Below are 22942 nucleotides of genomic sequence, written 5' to 3'. Positions count from 1 at the left end.
ATCGGATTCAAAGGAAACTCTGTACCACAACATTTCCCTCACGCTTCAAACTCTAAACACTCTAGGACTTTATGTAAACATCGAAAAGTCAATCCTACAACCAACCCAATCCATAAAATTCATAGGAGCAAGACTAGAATCTCCTTCAGGAAGAGCATACTTACCTCAAGATCGAGCGTACCATCTAATCTACAAAACAAAAGCTCTCATCATGAAACCACACACATCAGCTCACAAGATCCAACGCCTCCTCGGTTACATAGCATCAACTACCACAGTTGTACAATGGGCCAGGTTCCACATGCGCCCTCTACAACTCTGGTTTCTTCAGCACTACGACAAAGATCGCGATTCAAAAACACACTTCCTCAATGTCCCTCCCATCGTTATCAACAGCCTACAATGGTGGACAAAGCCACATCACCTTTTAGGTGGAGTTCCTTTCCAACAACCGGCCCCATCCAGAATACTTACCACCGATGCATCCACAACAGGATGGGGAGCCCATTGCGGGTCATTACAAATCCAAGGCCAATGGACGGCCAAAGAGGCTACCAACCACATCAACTTCTTAGAACTAGAAGCAGTCCGGAAAGCCCTCAAAGCATTCGAGCCATACATCAAAGGTCACCATGTCCAAGTACTTACCGACAACACTACAGTGTTATGGCACATAAACAAGCAAGGAGGCACAAGATCCCCAAAACTAGTCGACCTCACTCTTCAAATCCTCAAATGGTCCATCCCCAAGAACATTTACCTGTCTGCTCTTCACATAGCAGGAACCGACAACACTCTCGCAGACTCCCTCAGTCGCACATTAACTCTTCACCACGAATGGCAGATGTCAAATGCCATATTGCATCAAATCTTTCAAACCTGGGGTCAACCAACAGTAGACCTATTTGCTACAGCAGAGAACGCTGTATGCGAACGGTTCTGCTCCAGAGGAGGACTAGGTCACAAATCCATGGGAGACGCATTCATGCACAAGTGGACCAGCACCCTCTTCTACATATTCCCACCTTTCCCACTATTAAACAGAGTAATCACAAAAATCATACAAGACGAAACGAACTGCATTCTAATCGCACCGTGGTGGCCCAGACAAACATGGTTTTCACAGCTGATGCGCCTTGCCAGCGGTCACGCCTATCGACTACCTCTGACTCCATCGCTTCTATCATGCAACCACGGCCAAATCCTCCACCCCGATCTACACAGACTCAAACTGACGGCATGGAGGATCAACCACAATCACATCTAGACAACAACACGCTACCCTTACCACCTGAAGTCCAACACGTTCTATCCGCATGTGTAAAACAATCCACCAAGACATCTTATGCCAAAAAATGGGCATCCTTCCGTACATTTGCAATGGCAAACTCCTTTCAATCTGATCAGTGCTCCATCACTGACATATTAACTTTCCTACGACACCTCTACGACAAAGGACTAAAATATTCCTCGATTCGTGTCTACCTAGCCGCTATATCAGCATATCGAGGAGAGATTCAGCATAGATCCATCTTCTCCACTCCAATAATAAAGAAATTCTTAAGGGGTCTCAAAAACTTAATACCTCCAGTTAAACCGATTACCCCCAACTGGAGCCTATCTGTAATTCTGAATGCATTGACAAGAAAACCATTTGAACCTCTTGCTACGGCTCCTATACACCTTCTCTCTTGGAAGGTAGCATTCCTAGTAGCAATAACGTCAGGAAGAAGAGCAAGTGAGCTCTCAGCCCTTCGCATTGACCCTCCTTTCACCATTTTCCATAAAGATAAAGTTGTCCTAAGACCAGACATCGCTTTCTTACCTAAGATAGTGTCGGATTTCCATATCAACCAGAACATTGTCCTCCCGACATTCTTCCCTTCTCCATCGACGAATCTAGAGAAAACATTACATTGTCTCGATGTCAGGAGAGCACTGGCATTCTACAAGGATAGAACAAAGACATTTCGAAAGTCCCAAAACCTCTTCATATGCTATGGGGGCAAACAAAAAGGACAAACACTCTCCACTCAAAGACTTGCTCAGTGGATAGTGCAGACCATCTCCCTAGCTTACCGTCTAGCTAAACTACATCTCCCACAGGGAGTGCGTGCACACTCCACCAGGAGCCTGGCAACTTCCACTGCCTTCGCAAGAGGAATTTCACTAGAGGACATCTGCAAAGCAGCGACATGGTCACGTCCTCTAACTTTCGTCAAGCACTACAGCATTGACACCCGCTCTCGCAGAGACTCTTCATTCGGCAGAGCAGTGTTATCAGCTGTACTCCAGTGACACCTCCCCACCACCGGTGAGTGTTAGCTTGGTAATCGCCCATAGTGTGATGCACAGAGACCACGAAAAAGAAATGCATGTTGCTTACCTGTAACTGTAGTTCTTTGAGTGGTCATCTGTGCAGTCACACAACCCTCCCACCATCCCCACTTCGGTGTCATACACTGAAGTATTATCCTCTCGGTACCAAGATCGTTAGTCGGTCTCAAAGGAACTGAGGGGAAGGCGGGAACACGCGCAGTCATGCGCAGTGGATGGTGGGGGAGGGTTCCTGCCTAAATTAACGTTTTTCTCAGCTAAGAAGTATTTCCGAGGCAAAGCTCAGCGCAAGCGCAGAGCCCATAGTGTGACTGCACAGATGACCACTCAAAGAACTACAGTTACAGGTAAGCAACATGCATTTCTTGCCCGTAACTGATCTGTACAGCTGTATAACCGCCTACCTTCTCCACTTCAGCCGTCCTTGTTCTTAAGAAAGAGAAGATAACTGTGGTAGTTAGAAAAGTGTTGAGCAGGAGGTGCTTGCTTCACAGCTTGAGCCATGCAGACTTTGAGAACACCTGTGAACGCTTAACTCCCAATTTTAGCTCATGAATAGGGGCGCATAATCTTTTTGGCCACAGTGCCAGGGAGGGTGTATGTGCACATTATTTTTTTGATTACATTTATATACCGCCCCATAGCTGAAGCTTTCTGGGCGGTTTACAGAAGTTAAAAACATGTATTAATACTCACACACGTGAGCACGTAAATGAGCATGCAAATGAGAGCACACATGAACACACACACCCTTATATCCAATTGGAGATCAGGAGGAGGTTAATTTGCTAGTGCTAGCAAGGGAATGTATTTCCCTCAAGTCCAATCTGACCAGGGGGTGGGGGTCATGGTTCTGGCAAGCTGCCAGAAACTGTTTGGAGGGCTGCAAAAACTCTAGAAGGTTCAGAGATTATGCTTTGTATAGACGACTATTCATCTGGGTTTGGACAACACAATAACCTATCATGGATTATTCTGTCATCTGGTGGGAGTTTTTTTAACCCGTGATGGCATTTGACCAAAATAACCCACTCTGTTAACCCATGGTCTTCTGTTCGCTGGCTTACTGGTTAGGAACATATTAAAGGGACCAAGCCAGCAGCATAGAGGAGGCAGGTTATATGGTTTGGTACCTATCCTGCAACCCCCTAAGATATTTTAGTAATATCCCCCTTTCTGGTGCGCCTCAGATTTTCACTGGGTTTTCATAGTACACTGAGTGTCTCCTTAGTAGAGGAGGCTGGCTATGGGGCTGGGTCCTGTTCATGTAAACGTCCAAGGTTTTCTTGGCATTTCTGCCTTTTGGGGGCACTTGAGATTTCTGCTCCTCCGGAGTAAACATGCAGGGGTTTGCTGGCAAGGACAGGCTGTGTGTGGAGTTTGTCCCGATCTTGCAACCCCCAACGTTTTGTAGGCATCTTCCCCTTTTGGAGGCACTTGGGATTTTTGCTCCTTGGGTGAGTTATTGTGCAGGGTTTGTTGGTGGATTAGGTGCCTCCTTACCATGGGAAGTTGTGCATGAAGTTTTGTCCTGATCCTCCAAACCACCAGCGCTTCAGATGTGGAAAAGCACCACTGCTTGGATGGGAGGATTGCAGCAGGACAGGACAGGGGTGTGTGTGTCAATTACACACAGTAGCTTAATACACTACTCACAGTAGCTTATTTGTCTGATCATTCGGGGGATAACTAGCTTATTTTCAAAATAGGTTTTTCCTGTTACTATCAAGTCTTCAATTTTGTTGTTATAAAACTATCAACTTACTTTTAGTAGATTAAGAATTCAGTTATATATAAGCAGAATTTTAATCTTGGGGCAGATCAGAGGTCACCTTAAATGTGAGAATCTGACTAGCTGAAGCCAAGATGTTTGATTAAGATAATACAGTATTGCAATTATTACTGGCTTTCTTCAAAAACGTTATTGGATAATACCCGAGTTTATAATTAAAATACAAGAACCTCTGATAATAACTTTGTGAAATTTACTTTATTTTTGTGCCTTGGTGATATACATGTATCTTTCCTTCCTAGAAATATCAATGTACAGCTGGAAGAGTGTGAGTTTTTGATAGAGGAATCATTTGGGGGGACTTCTACATCTTGGATTTCAGCATCCCAAAAGAAAAAACAGCCACAGAAAAATAGCTTAAGAGCTGCATCACTTGAAGGACAAAAAAGAACCCAGCAACACAGTTTAAAAAGAAAGAGCAAACAGGTATCAGAAAAACTTGCTTCACCAACCTCAGCAAAGAAAATCAAAACGAAGTTAGCTAATTTCACTGAAAGAGATATTGATGGATTGCAGAATGCTTCAAGGACTAATGAAATGATGACTATGGTAGATGACCAGTCAAAACTGGCTGTAAGTACCATCCAAGAGGTAAGGACGCAAATGGATTCCAAAGATAAGGCATCAATAGAAATAAGAAATAAAAGTTACCAGGACTCTACAAACAGAAGCCAGTCAGACGACTTCGCAGCTTTGCTGGAAGAGGACCACGGTTTTTCAGTGCTGCCACAGCCTGTTATAAATACAGCACAGCACACATCCCAGAGTAAACCATTTGTGAGGCAGAAAAGTGCAAATATTACGCCCCTGAGAGAAGCACATAATGTAGCTTGCCAAGCTTCTGCAAGTCAAGATGTGAACTCAGAAGAACCACTTAGTGTTCTAGAATGCGTCCGTCTTTCAAAAGTGACACTGTCTGGGGGAAGAACAACTGAGCAATTACCTTGCAGTAAAAATGCTGTGAAAGAAATAAGTTCAAAAATGGAACGATCAGTACAATTGCATAATGATAGCCGAAGGTGCACAACTACAGTCATGTCCTCAGAGCTTTGCCAAAAGTCTGCGGATACAAACATATCTTCTGAGGACTTGGTTTCTGTTGTAAAACCCATTATTTCAAATGGTCCTACAGCTCAACAGTCTTCCCATAATAAATGGGCTAGGAAGAAAAAGCCTCCAAGAACTAAACTACCTAAAAAACAACAGGAAAACCAACGGAAACCTAAAAACCAACAGGAAAACCAGCAGAAACCTAAAAAACAACAGGAAAACCAGCAGAAACCTAAAAAACAACAGGAAAAACAACAGGGAAATCAATGGAAGAATGTGAAGAAATCTGTTAGAGCTGCTAGAAAGAAAAACAGGGTGTTGGTTTCAGATGAGAGTTCTGAAAGTGAGCGTGAAGAGGAACAGTGTGATAAATGGGGTAAAAGTCTTCATAAGATAAGAAGAAATGAATCACAGAAAACACCACCTCAAATAAGTCAGACTTTTTTGGTAAGTTCAGAAGATAACGATTATGGAAATGTATCCTACCAAGAGGATTCTTATGGACAGTCTGTGGCAGAAGAAAGCTTCAATGCTTCTACGAAACAACAAAGCAACAATGCACATTCATTGTAGTAAGTTCTTTCATTCTTACCATGTATTCATTTGACTTTTATTTGAGATGTATTTCCCACACTTGCTCCAGTGGGCAGTGTATATTAGAGTTGTGCAGCTGCTTCAGGCAAAGCTTGAATAAGAGGCGAAACGGGTCTTTAAAGGGCCTTGGAAGTGAATGGGCCATTTCCTTGGTGAAGGGAAGGCTGCCCCTTCAATAGCCATTTTTGCAAGTCCACACTTTCATTGGCATGCATAAGGGGCAAAGAAAGACTACACCACTGAAAATGGCTGTTGTGGGGGCGACCCCTGTTGCTCCCAGGGTCCTTAGTCGTAGAGGGGGACTGCCCTCTAGCTATTTCCCCATGACAGTCAATGGAGAAACATATGAAAAAAGCCATGCAACTCACAGCATGGCTGGCTGGGAAATATTGGTAAGTTGTAGGAAGTTGATGTCAGTTGTCCCCTGTGCCTGTGATTTTTTGCATATACGATTACATTATTCTAGGAATCTTATTAAATATTTAGTTATTTTTACATTTTCTTATACACTAGATGCACATATGAATAATGTCAGGTAATTTCCCCTGCTACATATGTAGAATCTGGTATCTATTTTTTCAACCTAGAAATTCTCTGAAGTGTCTGCGACTTGGGAACTAATGAGCTGCAACTTGGGAACTGATGTCTCTAGGTTATATTGTGTGTGTGTGTTTGTGTTTCTCTCCTTCGTAAGAGGTCTTTTGCATGTATCTTTGTAAACATGCTGGTTCTAGAGTTGGGTGTTTTTGCCTTGCCATTTTTGCAGGGGTTATACCAATTGCTTTTCTTTGAAACCTTACTGAACAGATGGGTGTGGATTTGTGCCAACATAATCCTACAGTAGTGGGTACAAAACTTCAGACCCATGGGGCCTATTGGCCGTCCAGGGTTCTGCAAATGGCCATGTCCCCTTCCCCTGACCCCCACGCAATTTCTCCTGAACATGGATTGTTTGGTGGTTTCCTGGCTGTTTCCCAGTTTTTTCCTATTCTAAAAGGTTGCAATGTTGCTCCTAAGCTTTGTTACTGATAGTAAAATCTTTAAGCTAAAATATGGTGGGATTTTGGCCCTGCCCCTTTAGCCTTTGGCCCCGCCCACCACTGGAATGCATCCCCTGAAAGCTTATTCGCCCCTCGGGCTGAAAGAGATTCAATACCTCCATTCTACAGAGAAGTGATTCTTCGTTTCTAAAACTGGTGCACATTACATCCACAATCTGGTCCAGGATGGCCCAATACACCATATTCAACATCCTGAATAGTCCACATTCCACATGATACTCCAACTATTACCCTAATGACCAGCCACAATTTTATTACACTTTTGTTTGTTTTAAAAATGTATTTTTATTGTGTTTTATTCTGTTTTTATTCTTTTATTCAATTTGTCCACTGCTCAAATTCCTGAATGGGGAGCGGTATATAAATACTGTAAATAAATAAAATAAACCATTGCTCCAGAAATTCGGAAATACAAGCAACCTACACTCTTATATCCGGTTTTAGTACTAGCATGCTAGGAAGGATTATTTTTTTTATCGATATGAAGTTTGAGATTTACTTTTTTAAATGCTGTGTTTAAATTCTAAGCTGGTGCAGACTAGCTAGCTTTTAGCCAGGGTTTGTTCCTAACCTATGATTTGTAACCAGCTTCGAATCAGGGTTTCAATTCCTCAGCCCTCTCCTGGTCTCTTAACCAGTGGGGGTGGGTTACTTGGCTTACACTTGCATGCAGCTTCCTTCCACTTTTAACCCTGTATAATTTGGTATAGGAAAGCGTGCTTTTTTAAAAGTGATTAATTGTCTACATCACATACCGGAATCGCTTTCTACTATATTGGACTATTTATTATTTATTTATTTATTGCCTTTCTATACCGCCCAATAGCCGGAGCTCTCTGGGTGGGTCACAAAAATTAAAAACATTCAAAGTATAAAACAACAGTATAAAACCATACTATAAAATACTATATAAAAGCTCAACCAGATAAAAACAGCAGCAATGCAAAATTACAAATTTAAAACACCAAAATGTATTTATAGACTGTTAAAATGCTGGGAGAATAAAAAGGTCTTCACCTGGCATCTAAAAGCATATAATGTAGGTGCCAAGTGAACCTCCTTAGGGAGCTCATTCCACAGCCAGGGTGCCACAGCAGAGAAGGCCCTCCTCCTGGTAGCCACCTGCCTCATTTCCTTTGGCAGGGGCTCGCAGAGAAGGACCCCTGAGGATGACCTTAGGGTCCGGGCAGGTACATACGGGAGGAGGCGTTCCTTCAGATAGCCTGGCCCCAATATATTATATTAGTGTTTGACAGGCAGTCCAAACTTGAGGCATTTCCTAAAGTTGTGACTGCTCTTTAATTTGAGGGATTTGGGATATAAATGAGCTGTTATAAATTTTGTAATGTTTGTCCTTCCTTTTTAGAAATTAAAGGATTATTTATACCCAGTCTCAAATATTTTCAAGAGTGTTATATTCTGCATGTATTTTTCTCTCAAGTATAGGACTTCTGATTTATAAAACATTTTCAGGTTGTAAACCTTAACCTCATTTAAACATGAACTTTTTTCCTTTTTTTTTTTAGTGGCCTGGTTTGTAGTAATAAAACATCTTCCAAACGCAAGAAGTTATTTAACACAGAGGATCCATATTCACGTAAGGTTTATCAATGTTGGTTTTCTACAATCTGTTTCTAATAATAATTTATTTATTTATTTATTTATTTGTTACCTGCCTCTCCCTCTGGATCGAGGCGGGGTACAACACAACTAAAACCAACATAAAATACATAAAATTAATTCAAACATTTTAAACCAGTGCATCATTAAAAGCAGCACACCATTAAAAAAGGCATCTTAAAATTCAGCTGGGTAGGCCTGCCGGAAGAGATCAGTCTTTATGGCTTTCTTAAATTCTGGAAGACTGTTAAGTTGGCGAATCTCTCCCGGCAAGCCATTCCACAAACTGGGAGTGGCAGAAGAAAATGTATGTTTGTATGTATAATGTATGTTTGTGTGTATATAGTTAGAAAGATGTGTAGCTATTGTTTCATTTTCTGCAAACATAAATGCAGATTTCTAGGTAGTAGTGCAAGTGTTCCCTCACTCAAATGCAAGCCTAAAGAGGTAATGGAGTTTCCCTGCCTAACGTTCGATTTCATGTGTGGCGTGGCTTGCTCTGTGCTGGTATCCATTATTAGGTAAAGGTCATCTTCTTCATCTTTTGGAAATCAAGAATCTTTTCTGAAGTTCATACTTTTGGACAATGCCACAATGACAATTAGAATGCATATTGAGTAGAATCAACAGAAGTTTTGCTTCAGTTTGATATTGAATGAGTCAGTCAAACTTTTTATTGTATGTGCATGATAGCCATTGCAAAGAACATAACTTAAAACATCATGTAATAACAGAACATAAAACATGAGTCAGATTAACAAATTGTCTGATGTAGGTATTGGAGGTCAGGTAGATCAGGGTAGGCAACCTGGTGCCTTTCCCATGTTTTGGACTACAACTTACATAATTACCAAGCAGCATGGCCAATGGTCAGGGTATGGCCCAGCACTGTGGCTGTATATGAGCTGGGAGGGAGTTGCACAACTGGGGTGCCCATATTGAGAATGTCCTCTCTTGGGTCATTGCACATCGAACCCCAGGCAACTGTGGCACTGTCCAGAGGGCGCCCCCACTCAATATTGATCACTGGGCAAGTTGATGAGGGAGAAGGTGCTCCATAAGCTGTCCAGGTTCTAAGCTGTGTAGCATGTCTGAAGGCTGGGGCATCTGGAGAAGGACCTCTGAAGATGTTATCTGTTACTGGACAGGTTCATATGGGAGTAAGCAGCCCTTTAAAGCTGTGTAGCTTGTTAAAAGTCAAAATCAGCATATTTAGTTAAGTCCAATAGCGTAATTCTGCAATTTCAAATAGTGTTAGCAGAGTACTGTTATGCAAGTAGTTGTGCATTGGGCTTGCACAACCTTTGTGCAAGCATAATGTACAAGCCTTTGCACAACAGATTGTGCTACTGCTTGCACAACCGTGCTTGCACTAACATAGCTTTTATTGGATTCTCCTCTTGCGCATAGTTTGTAACCGAATTTCTGCTAGTGCAATGTCATTTGTTCTAGCAGAATGACACAATTAGATACGGCTCCGGAAATGCTCAGGGAGCCAGCGAGAAGTTCCCATACAACTACCCCTAGTCAGTAGCCGACGTGCTGTAATTTGTATCAGTTGACGTTCCCAACTAGTGCATGCAGTACGCTTCAGTAAACTTATCTGGATGTTAACAGGACATGGATAACTCAGATTAGGCTATCGTAGTCAACCTACTAGCCTTAGTTGGAGAAAGGTTCTTTGTGCAATGCGGTCCTCTTATACAAGGGCCTGTACTAACAGTATCCCCAAGCTGCGAATCTGATTCTTAAGCGTGAGTATAACCTTTTCCAGAAGACACCTCCTCATCAGGCAACTAACCAACCAATGCTACTTCTGACTTCTGCATAAGTCAGAAGTAGCATTTCATTAGTCTTAATCCATATTAATCAGTTCATTAGGCTTAATCCATATTATGTATTTGTAGTGGTTGAACTAGATGCATTCCTTTGTAATAATTTACCTAACTTAGGGTGCAATCCTATTCTTGTTTAGACAGAAAAAAGTTCTAGACCTCCTAGCATTTCCCAACCAGCCATTTTTTCAGGATTGCATTGTGAAGTACTTCTAAAGCATTGGATCTTTATTTTTTATTTTTTTAGATGAATCTGGAATTGTGGAGGAGGACTTTGTTTTAAGTTCAGTGAAGCATAAACTAGGTAAGTTTTTAAAAATCTTTAAAAAAAAAGAAAGAATAAGAATGCATAATGTATCCTAATTAGAACTTGTGATTTGTGATCTATCTTATAAGATGGCAGAATTAGATGCTATATCTTTTCTGGAACTGGTATTTCTTTGATTCTAAGACGCCATTGATTGTAAGACGCACACTCATTTCAGGACCACCAACAGAAAAAAAGGTTTGATTCTAAGAAATAAAACGCTCCTGCGATTCTAAGACGCACCCCGGTTTTGGAGATGTTTATGTGGGGAAAAAAGTGTGTCTTAGAATCGAAGAAATACGGTAATTGATCTTTATTTTAATTTGGTGCAGATGATTGCATTTGTGGCCGTTCAGTTAGACAGGAAGATGTCTAGCAAAAGGCTTCCATTCATATATATGCTTTATTCAGTCCAACGTTTCCGTCATGTTCCATACCCAAAACAATGTTTTCGAAAATCTATAAGATGTTCTATAAACTAGCTATTTCCATCTTTCCTATTGTCAAAAATGCACAAGGCAGGTGTGCCAGAATAGGCCCTCCTGTTGTGTTTAGAGAACTTCGTTGGAGGAATCCTGGTTGACAGTAGATGCCACGCCCTGAGTCACTCAAGCAACTTGTTCCATCTCAAAAATCTTTGAAAAGTCCACCAACAGGACTGTGAGTTCTTGATTAAGAACTCAATTTTTGAATTTTTGTAAACTGCCCAGAGAGCCCTGGCTATGGGAGCGGTATATAAGTATAATAAATAAATAAATAAAGCACCTGCATCCAAATTCCATTCTTATGGAGGTCTCTAAAGAGAAGGCACGGCAAAAACTTGCAGTTCCCCAGAGACTGGTGTTCAAAGGCATACTACCTCTGATCCTGAAGATAGCATATAGTCAACATGACTATAAGGCATTTGTGGTCTTATCCCCCATAAATTTGCTAAATTGATGACCATCACTACGTCCTGTGGTAGTGAATTTTCTAGTTTACCTCTGCTGTGCGAAGAAGTACATTCTGAGCACATGCAGAGTGCCTTTCCCTTTCTATTGAACAAGTGCAGCCTGCCTTTCCCCTCACATAATTAAGGTTAAGTCTTTAACTATAGTTTATACTTTAGTTAAGTCTTATACTATAGTTATTTGTGGATTCCTGGTTATCTCATAAATTGTTTTTGAAATTTCCCTCTGTGGAAAGTAGTTGTATACTATGGGGGTACTGTTTGAGGGAAAACATAGCTAAACTGCCCTTGGGTGCATAAAATTAGTTTGTGGCTCTTTGGATCCTAGCCTTTATTTGGAAATGTTATTGTTTAATTTGCATAATCTAAAAATCAGGAAAGTAATTGTTAAACATTTTCTGTCTGAAGAAGAGCCACAAAGCCCATGTACATGTTATAAACTGTGTTGTATGGAAATGGCCACAGAAATCACAGGCCCAGAATGTTGTCCGTTCCTTATGAATTTCTTGTTCTGCTGCTTCTGGGCTTCCCTTACGTCCACTTTTTTGTTGTTGTTTCTTGGTTGCTAGTTTTGCCTACCAACACTCCCAATGTTCGCCGCACTAAAAGAAGACGTATTAAACCACTGGAGTATTGGCGAGGAGAGCGTGTGGACTATAAGGCGAGACCTTCAGGTGCTTATTTCTGTAGATAATAGACTTTTTTTATCTGTGGATGGCAAATTCAGCCTTCGTTCTTCCTTTTAAAGCAACTTGTATAATATTGACAAAAGTTCAGTGCAGTTTAAAAATCAAATGTCTACACCTTACGTGGCATACTATTACTTGGAAAAAACCCCCCCAATCTCATTTCTAGATGTTCTCTCTAAATGTTCCTCTTGCTATGTTGGATGCAATTGGAAATTACATCAAAATGGAGCTTGAGCACTTTCTCTGTATTGCATATCAGTACTTCTCAAAATTTTTGAACTTGTCCCCTTTATAAACTTATTCTATGATCTGAATCTCCAAACCCATTGGGCAGGCAAAGGCACAGAACCCTAGTATACAGCTTGCAGGTATGCAGCCTTCTGTGGTCCCCCCCCAAAGAACATAAAAATGGGGCATTTGTCTAATAATAGCATTATTAGCAGGATTTATTTATTTATTGCATTTCTATACTGCCCAATCGCTGAAGAACAGGATACCTTAGAATCCCTTCTGAAACCAGCCTGCCTAGGAATGGGAGGCAGAGAAGCTGCCGTGTGATTCCCTGTCTCTCTGCAGCTGCCATAGGCCACAGCTAGACCTAAGGTTTCTCCTGGGATCATCCCGGGTTCGCCCCTGCCTGAGCACTGGATCCCCTGTGTGACACCTAGATGAACAGGTTTGACCCCTGGACGATCCAGGGATAAACCTTAGGTCTAGCTATGGCCATAGTTAGCAGAGCAGCTTTGATTGCTACAAAACTAAACTTCTGCTGCTGGAAGAGAAGCGTCTGTCCTCTGCAGGATACTTTTCCTCCCTTCCTTCCCTGGAATTTCACACCCTCTTCACCTCGCTTACCGGCCCTGTGCCAAGAAAGGTTAAACCTATAGTTTGAGAATTGCTAGTATAGATAAACTGGTTGTGCATCAGTGTTAACTGTAATTTAGGTTCCCGCTTGACCAGCTTGATCTTTGTTGGAAATCGTGGTTTACCTTAACCAAGCTTAACCTGGGTGCCAATATACCATTTAACTATTGTTAATGTTTACAAAAGTGTAATTGCATATGAGAGGAGAGGTGAGAATCTGAGGAGAGGGAGTAGTAATTTTGCTCACTGCTCCGGATCTTTAACTATGCTTGAGAGGTCAGGAACGTTATGCTCCCTGCATTGATTCTAAAACAGAGTTCATACCTGCAGCTGCTGCCCTTCATTGAACCCTCCCTGGTGTAGCTGTTCCCAGCTCCTGCCATCAAACCTGCCTTAGCCTCTAAATGCATAATCTAGAAACCCTGCAAAGTGCTCTGGCATCCATTCTAGCCAATGTTTTTCTCTCTGTACATATACTGTTGCCAGTGCTTGTTCCAATTCCTGACGCTAGTTCAGTTGGCCATATAGTTTCCTGTGGATCCCCCCCCCCCCCCGCCCCGGCTCAACTTGTTGGCTTCAAGCAAGCATTTCTCAGAGAGACAGGAAAGGGAATTATTGTTGCTGAATTTGATTCATAGCCAGCTCTTCTGTTAAACCAAAGTTGACTGTTCCTTCCTCAAATTATCATGAGGTGATAGAAAGACCTGTGTCTCCTCCACATTTTTTTTTTAAAAAGTCAACATTCTATGCCAGGATCTCTGCTAGGAAAAGCTAAATTCTGTGACCTGTATAAATTAAGGGTAGTCAATTATATTTGCTTATTTTGTTTAATCATTGTTCTGTTTGAGGATGGGTACTAAAGCCTTGCCCACCTCATGTGCCTTCTGTGACACTATGAGGCTTTGCCCATAACACTTCAAACTTAACGACTATTTTTCTTTTAAGATTAATGAAGGTTTTGATTTTTCAAGATTTAGAAATCACTGGTCAACAATGGCTAGAAGTAAAAGCTTCCATCGTTGAGCAGCATTTAAAGGGTGGAGAATCAGATGTCCTTACTGGAGAAGGTCGTAGGGTGAGGCGTGAGGTCTGCTAGTAACAAAAATGATGCAGATTACACATGGCAAGGCCTCTGCTGGGTGCTGTTAGTCACTCAGTAGCCACATGCCTTCAAGGTGTTTAGCTATGTCCCTATGTCTCTTATTACCATTTTGTGACACCCTCCAGTAAGGACACAGGGACCTCCTCTCCCTTGATAGCCTGTCAGTGGTAGAAGGTTTTTCTACTTCCAGAAAACTACCTCAAGCTGTCCTTTCTGCCCAGAGTTTCTGCATTTGAGAGGTGTTATCATGGAATTCTGAAATTAACACAATGCTGAGAAGAGAGGCACTGTGGGTTATGCTGTATTTCCTTTAAGACAGGTAGGCAACACGTGGGCTGCACATGGCCCCCATCTCTACTTTTTTCTCCCAGGTTTCAGCTGCAAAGCCTCTGTGGTGGCTTTAGAATGGGGAAAAATAGGTTGAAAACAAGCTAGATCTGTCCATTCTAAGCCTCTGTGATGGCAAACCATGACTTTTTTTAATTCTCCCCTCCTTTTTGGCAGTGCAGCAGCAGCGGGTGTGTGTGTGGGGATTGGATCCTGACTCCACAAAGTTTCCCATCCCTGCTTTAAGACCTCCTAAAAGGAGATTATTTTCATCAATGTATAGATCTGATAAGGGCCAATCTGCTGTAGGTTGCACTGTTGCGTCATCTTGACTTGATTCACACAAAAATAATCAGTTCAATTTTATTGAGCAGTCACAGACCCGTTCAGTACAAAAATAATTTGAAATTATTACACAGTTATGTACTGTTAAATTCTCTCTTGTTTCAGGAGGCTTTGTAGTTGGAGGGATAATATCACCTGAACAGAGAGAACCTGGAAAACCTAAACCTGCAAAGACAATAAAACGTGTTCTGGAGTTGGGTATGGGAATCATTGCATAGTGTGTGTACGTGTGTGTGTGTGTAGAGCCATTTGCAGAAACCAAAAATGCACTTCATTGAATAGCAATGATTCAAAGGCTCCTTTTGTGTTAACTAATTGTGTAGAAAACTGTATGCTCAAATAGGAAAGATATGGGCCCTAGTATTACAACTCTTAAGCCCGTAGGATAAATATATTGCGCAACGTATACTTATTGGTATCCTTGATTAAGGTATTTTCCCTTTTGCAGAAAAATCTAAAACCCTATACAACTTGGGCCCAGGATACCTTTTTCCTTACCAACCTGCTAGTCACTGGGGTCATTAGAAGGCATGCTCCTGGTGATGCCACATCCCTACCTCTGGAGGTCAGGCAGGCGCCAACACTGTGCTGCTTCTGGCACCTTTTTCCCAGGAAGCCTTCCTCAACTGACTAGCTACATTACTGGGGGCTCATCTCTAAGCTTTTGCTGGGTTTGGAAGAAGTGGACAGTCTCGCTGCTTCCAAGTACCTGCTAAGCTCTGCGCAATGACAGGAATGTGTCCCCACTCTGAAGTGGGGCAATGGATTCCTCCTGAGGTCATGCTGAGCTTCTGGATGCCTCTGAAGCTCAAGGAAAGGAAAGGAACCTCTCGTGCAAGCACTTGAGTCATTGCTGACTCCTAGAGGGATGCCTGCTTTTGCTGACGTTTTCTTGGCAGACTTTGTAGCAGGGTGGTTTGCTGTTGCCTTCCCCAGTCTTGGCTACCTTTCCCCCAGCTACCTGGGTACTCATTTTACCAACCTCAGAAGGATGGAAGGCTGAGTCGACCTGAGCCGGCTGCCTGAGAACCAGCTCAAACAAATGTCAAAAAACAAGACCCCTATGCCACTGGGAGACATATTTTCGCTGGACCAGTCAGAATGACTGAACCCCTGTCAGTCTGAAATATAAAATGGCAGGGCAGGATTCCTAACACAGATTCCAGGGATATATTGAGTTTGTAACATAAAAATCTTGCTTACTTGTGCTCCATTCTATTGAGTGAGACCTGTGATCTGCATGGAGGCCTTGTAAAATCATATTCTATAGTCAACTGAACTCATTTCAGGTATTGACCCATCTTTAGATACAGTGATAATCTGAAGGCCAGCCTCAAAGAATAGGTACTAATTCCTGGAAATTCAGATTGACTAGACTGAAGAGATGTGTATGTTACACAGCTACAGAGGCATGTGGGAAGGCCAGTACTGCAAGCTCCATTCCTCATCTGATTGCATATGTTTTTACTGGCTCTAAACATGTCTATCAGTGTAAGATTTGTGTTGCATCTCACAAGAGAAGTCAGTGACCTAGGGAGGTTGTGGGCTGTCCCACACTAGAGGCCTTCAAGAGGCAGCTGGACAACCATCTGTCAGGGATGCTTTAGGGTGGATTCCTGCATTGAGCAGGGGGTTGGTCTCGATGGCCTTGTAGGCCTTTTCCAACTCTGCTATTCTATGATTCTATGATAGAAAAACAAAGGATTAAAATGATAATTGCTGTACATACCTCTAGTTCACCAACAGTTGGGGGTGGAGGGAGAGATCCATAGTATCCTCACTCAACGTACCTGAGAATTAATATTTATTTATTTATTGAAGGATTTCTATGCCACCATTCAGCCAAAAAAGGCTCTCACGGTGGCTTACAAAAGTATTTCTTGACAGTCCCTGCCCACAGGCTTACAATCTAAAAGACATGACACAAAAGGAAAGGGGATTGGGAGGGAGGAGGAGGAGGAGGGGGAAAGGAAAGCAAATTCAGGCACTACATTCTTAGTTGCAAAGTTCAGCAGTGACAGTTGGCAGCAGGAGGGAGGGAGCTCTCAGCTGGAGCTGGATCCAGGCACAGTGGAGAGGTGCCTGGCTGCTGCTTCCTCCCTCACTGGTGGCCTCTGCAGAGACAGTTGGTAGCAGGAGGGAGGGGGGCTCTCAGCTGGAGCTGGACGCAGGCACGATGGAGAGGTGCCTGGCTGCTGCTTCTTCCCTCATTGGAGGCCTCTGCAGAGACAGTTGGTAGCTGGAGGGAGGGGGCTCTCAGCTGGAGCTGGACCCAGGCACAGTGGAGTGGTGCCTGGCTGCTGCTTCCTCCCTCACTGGTGGCCTCTGCAGAGACAGTTGGTAGCAGGAGGGAGGGGGCTCTCAGCTGGAGCTGGGCCCAGGCACGATGGAGAGGTGCCTGGCTGCTGCTTCCTCCCGCACTAGTGGCCTCTGCAGAGACAGTTGGTAGCAGGAGGGAGGGGGCTCTGAGCTGGAGCGGGACCCAGGCACGATGGAGAGGTGCCTGGCTGCTGCTTCCTCCCTCACTGGTGGCCTCTGCAGAGACAGTTGGTAGCAAGAGGGGGGCTCTCAGCTGGAGCTGGACCCAGGCACGATGGAGAGGTGCCTGGCTGCTACTTTCTCCCTCACTGGTGGCCTCTGCAATACAGCTGTCCACTCCAAAATGTTCCACAATTTTGAAGAGAGATGACTGTTCCTACAGAAACTTACGATTGCTGACATACGATTTCACCAAACCAAATAGTAATGTCCTCCTTGGACTATGCCACTTTGGTGGGAACCATATTTTTTTTAGCACTTCTCCACAATAAAATAAACCCACTGCAAATGCTATCCCATCTGAAAGTGGTGCAGGGTGCTGCCCTTAGGCAATCTGCATTTAGGAGAGGATTTCAGGGGACCCAAAGTCCAATAACAGCTTGCATGGACTCAGTCCTGTTGACTTTGTATTCCAAAAGCTGACGTGCATACTAACCAGTGAGGGAGGAAGCAGCAGCCAGACACCTCTCCACCGTACCTGGGTCCAGCTCCAGCTGAGAGCCCCCTCCCTCCTGCTACCAACTGTCTCTGCAGAGACCACCAGAGAGGGAGGAAGCAGCAGCCAGGCACCTCTCCACCGTGCCTGGGTCCAGCTCCAGCTGAGAGCCCCCTCCCTCCTGCTGTCAACTGTCTCTACAGAGGCCACCAGTGAGGCAGGAAGCAGCAGCCAGGCACCTCTCCACCGTGCCTGGGTCCAGCTCCAGCTGAGAGCCCCCTCCCTCCTGCTACCAACTGTCTCTGCAGAGGCCACCAGTGAGGGAGGAAGCAGCAGCCAGGCACCTCTCCACCGTGCCTGGGTCCAGCTCCAGCTGAGAGCCCCCTCCCTCCTGCTACCAACTGTAACTGCTGAACTTTCCAACTAAGATTGTAGTGCCTGAATTTGCTTTCCTTTCCCCCCTCCTCCTCCTCCCTCCCAATCCCCTTTCCTTTTGTGTCATGTCTTTTAGATTGTAAGCCTGTGGGCAGGGACTGTCAAGAAATACTTTTGTAAGCCGCCATGAGAGCCTTTTTTGGCTGAATGGCGGCATAAAAATCCTTAAATAAATAAATAAATAAATAAATAAATAAATAAACCTGAATCCTGAAGTTATTTTCAGGCTGGCTGTATCCACCGTTCCAGATACTGAGGGTGATGACACCTTTATAGCAAGAGGACTAGTTTGGAAGCATGCTTGTTGCATTCGATAACTTTCTTGAATTGGTATTGAACTTGTGGGGAGGCGATGAGTGAGTGGTTCTTCACCTTGCAGCAAACAACTGCTGTGCATGGTGGCAAGTGGCTTGTGCCTATAATGTCACCAAACTAACTCTCATCCCAAAGCAGTTTTGCAATAATATTAAGCCATTCATTTTTCCTGATGGCTGGCCTAGTATTTGACTCGATAGAATATATGTCTGTCATGCAAATTGAGAAGCTGGGTGAAGAATCCACTGTGTCATCTCTTCAAATATTTGTCTGTCTTCAGCCTGAGTCACCTCTCAGGAGATGATTTCCAGGCTTGCATCATCATCATCATCATCATCATCATCATCATCATTGAGTAATAATGACTATATGGCCTGGAGTCCAATTCTCGTATTTGTTCTTAAATTTTGCAGAAAACCTACCAGATGACTCGCTGATTTCCTTAAAAGATCCTTTGCAGCCAGTTGTGGTGTTTGATAGAGCATCTAATCAGCAGGTTCTTCTAGGTGAGAGATGTGATACAGGCGTAAAGATTTCTGTCCCAAGTATAGGAAAACTTCCTCTGATCCTGGAACATTCAGGGTTGTATTACTGGATTATTGTATTACTTCAAACAGTGTGGTGATCATGTGAATCCTTCTCCATATCAAGAGTGGGGGCATTGTGGCCCTCAAGATGCTGCTGTCCTACAACTGTCACCACCTCTGTCCGTTGGTCATGCTAGCTGGGGCTAATGGGAGTTGGGATCCAACAAATTCTGAAGGAGCACTGGTTCCCCAGCTCTGCCTTATATGGAGCCAGGTTCTATTATACTCCCGGTTTTCATATTTCACTTTTAGAATCTTTAAATAAAATTGTCCTTTAGTTCTGACATTTTCTATGACACAACCTTTCAGTATACTGTAGAATCTTCTTTGATTACTTTGTAATAAAGTAAGCAGGTTTGTGTATATGACTAAAAGGAGGAGGACATGGTATCTATTATCTCTTAGTTATCTCCTATGAATATTAAGTATTCATTTTCTGCTTTCATAACAGATTGCGTGAGGAGTGGTAGTAGTTCAAATACGTTTTGCATCGATAATGAGAAATTGACCATATATAAATATCTGACTACACCTTCCTTTTCTGCTGGCAAAATGATACTAAAACCACTGAAAGAAAAGGGACAACAGTATTCCCACACAGATACACTGGTAAGTGTACATCTTTTGCAAGATGGATCTTTTATGTTTTCAAGCCACGCCCTTCCTGTTTATGCTTATATTTAGAATCATATTAGAATTTGGATGTCCGTCTTGGGGCAGAAAGTAACATATGAACTGGGTCAGTAAGTAATTGGCTCTGCCTGTTGCCACCAGTTTGTATCTGACTTCAGTTCGTGGATGTTGGGGTTCCAGTATAAAAACCAAACAGATCGCACAAGCCTGAATCCCGCGAGCCCCCTGCCAAAGGAAGTGAGGCAGGTGGCTACCAGGAGGAGCAGGGCCTTCTCTGTTGTGGCACCCCGGCTGTGGAATGAGCTCCCTAAGGAGGTTCGCTTGGCACCTACATGATATGCCTTTAGAAGCCAGGTGAAGACCTTTTTATTCTCCCAGCATTTTAACAGTCTATAAATAAATTTTAACTTGGTGTTTTAAATTTGTAATTTTGCATTGCTGCTGTTTTGATCTGGTTGAGCTTTTATATTGTATTTTATATTATGGTTTTATACTGTTGTTTTATACTTTGAATGGTTTTAATTTTTGTGAACCGCCCAGAGAGCTCCAGCTATTGGGCAGTATAGAAAAACAATAAATAAATAAATAAGTCTGCCCAGTCCTGGTCTATAGAATCTTTCTCTTTTAACTTTTCACTAATTATAGGCTATGAAATTCTAACAATGACAATGATGGCTTATCACTGGAAATTAAAAAGCATTCACATTTAATGTTTTACTATTGAAATCTGAAACGCATTTTTGAAAAAATTCTGTGTCTTGCACGTGATTGTAAAATACAGTAAAAGGTGTAAAGGATGTTTAACTTACTGGGTTTTTTTTTATTTATGCCATTCTTAGGGTATTTGGAGTCATCTCAGGCTGTGGTAGAAATAATTCTGTCCCTTGCCCCCGCCCTTTCATTTACACGTCAAAAATGTGCGTTGTAATCAAATTGAAGACAAGAACTCAAAAGTTTATGAGCAAATCCATCACTAATATTTGCAATCATGGTGTATTTAATCTTTGGCTTTCCATTTTTATAAGCATGGAGTGTTATATTAAAATATTTATTACCTATATATTTTCTCTTTGAAGCAATGACAGATAGTTCATTTTTTCAAAGAAAATATACTTTCTATCATGCAGTGGCAGGTAGTAAAGCTGTTCTTGGACTGGATTGCCTCTCTAGTGTGCTGATTTTGTGCAGAGAAGCGTGGGTGTCGTAGGAAATTTACTTAGCATATATTCCATTCCTCCCCTCCAGTCTCCAGCCCTTCCACCCCCTAATCTTTAGTAGCACCCAGGAAGCAAAGTCAGTTTTTCATAATACCAAAATTACAGGAAATCATGATTGTTTGGATAGTATTTTGTGTTTTTAAAGACTGTTAATCTCACCAGAGCTTTTTGCTCGCAGGGTGGATGCAGTACATGGCGTCGTTCTCCCTCTAACATACTGTCCTGGTAATGACAATCCGTGGCTTGTTGAGGCTGTGTGAACAAGCGGGCTGCTTTCCACCCACTCCGCTTTGCTAAACAGCCCAGGAATGTTAATTGTGACATCTGAACCTAACACTTTTGGTTGTTGCAGGTGAACAATCCAGAGTTTGAACCCATGGTTTGCTATTGGGTCCAAACTCTGGTTTGTTTTATTCTCAGAAACCCAAAGCGCCAGGTTTGGAGATCACAACTAACAACCCTGGAATTGTTAATTCGCTTCTAGTTGCTCTATTATGTAGAGTGTAATAATATTACATTCTGCATTTCTGGATGTTACCAGGGAGCGAGGAGGAATCTCAGCCTCTGCCAGTGCCAAAGTCTAGCCTGATACCAGTCAGCTTATTTGCTGCTGCCCATTAATTATGTTTTGTGATGGATAAACCTTTAATGTTCCTAGATTTGACAAGTGTCACCTGGGCTTCTTAAGTACAGCAGAAGGGCGAGCTTTTAAAAAGTTCAGTGGGCCTGTTCATATTTTCTGTAAACAAGTGTTAAAATTCAAAGGAAATGTTTTCTTTGATTTATTTATTTATTACATTTCTATACCGCCCAATAGCCGGAGCTCTCTGGCCGGTTCACAAAAATTAAAACCGTTCAAAGTATAAAACAACAGTATAAAACCATACTATAAAATACAATATAAAAGCTCAACCAGATAAAAACAGCAGCAATGCAAAATTTACAAATTTAAAACACCAAGTTAAAATTTATTTATAGACTGTTAAAATGCTGGGAGAATAAAAAGGTCTTAACCTGGCATCTGAAGGCATATCATGTAGGTGCCGAGCGAACCTCCTTAGGGAGCTCATTCCACAGCCAGTGAATAAGCCACTTTGTGCCACTGAGATAATGGTTACCGTTATTTCTGAAAGTTATACTTCTTATGCCTCTACTTATACTTCTTTGGGTCTCTGTGACTTACACTCGTGAGTTCTATGCCTGCGCAGAGCAGTCTTTCAGACCCTTTTAGAACTAAATAAAGCTTTTAGGCAGGAGTCCCACCGGCCTCCTTTGTGTATGCCCCAGGCCTGGCCCCCGCTCAGTTCTTTTTTGTCTGCCGCAGTGATAGCAACATTTGGAACTTCCTCTGTGTTCATGGTTGGGTTTTTCCCAAGTTGTTCCCATCCCATCTTTTTCTTTACTCTCCTTTTCTATCATCATAATCCTTCATTCCCCATTCTATTTTTTCCTTTGTTTTCCCCCTTAATGGCTGGTCTCCACCCTGTTGTGGGAACAGGTCCTAAAGGCCTCAGACCTCATCATCCAGTCCTAAAGACAGCAGGCCTCATCATCTTTCTGTGCCAAACCAGTGCCTACAATCTCCCAACTGGTTGCCCAGTGCAGCCACCCTTGCTCTTGGATTATTCAGCCCTACACATGGCACTGCCCTTGCCTCAGGGCTCACCCTAGACATCGGCACTCTAACCTGATCGTGAAACATTGGTACTGTGGTCAAGGCCATTAGGATCCAGCTGGCCAAGTCCCATACTAAGTGATCTTTGTCCAACAAACACAAAGAGGATGGCTTGTAGGATCCAGTCCAATGATGAACCTGCAGCTTCATTTTCTTACTCAGCAGCCTTGTATCCATCTTGAGCCCTGTCACCTTGTCTAAAGTTACCTGCATCTATCCTGGAGGAACTGCAAC

At 42.7% G+C, this 22942-nt stretch overlaps 1 protein-coding gene across 1 annotated transcript in view; it reads left to right on the top strand.

The window, feature by feature from the left end:
• Nucleotides 1-22942, top strand: part of CENPC (centromere protein C) — a 60194-nt gene that overhangs the window by 23492 nt on the left and 13760 nt on the right. Inside the window, exons 8-14 of the mRNA XM_063125795.1 lie at nt 4372-5751; nt 8361-8431; nt 10537-10593; nt 12115-12219; nt 14978-15070; nt 19010-19102; nt 19635-19792. Coding sequence (XP_062981865.1) covers nt 4372-5751; nt 8361-8431; nt 10537-10593; nt 12115-12219; nt 14978-15070; nt 19010-19102; nt 19635-19792 — 1957 coding nt within the window. The remainder of the gene's footprint in view (nt 1-4371; nt 5752-8360; nt 8432-10536; nt 10594-12114; nt 12220-14977; nt 15071-19009; nt 19103-19634; nt 19793-22942) is intronic.

Source organism: Elgaria multicarinata, chromosome 1 (assembly GCF_023053635.1).
Source record: "Elgaria multicarinata webbii isolate HBS135686 ecotype San Diego chromosome 1, rElgMul1.1.pri, whole genome shotgun sequence".
In the NCBI taxonomy this organism is placed as follows: Eukaryota; Metazoa; Chordata; class Lepidosauria; order Squamata; family Anguidae; genus Elgaria; species Elgaria multicarinata.
The sequence above is the reverse complement of the archived record's forward strand: the minus strand, read 5'-3'. Positions and strand labels throughout refer to the sequence as shown.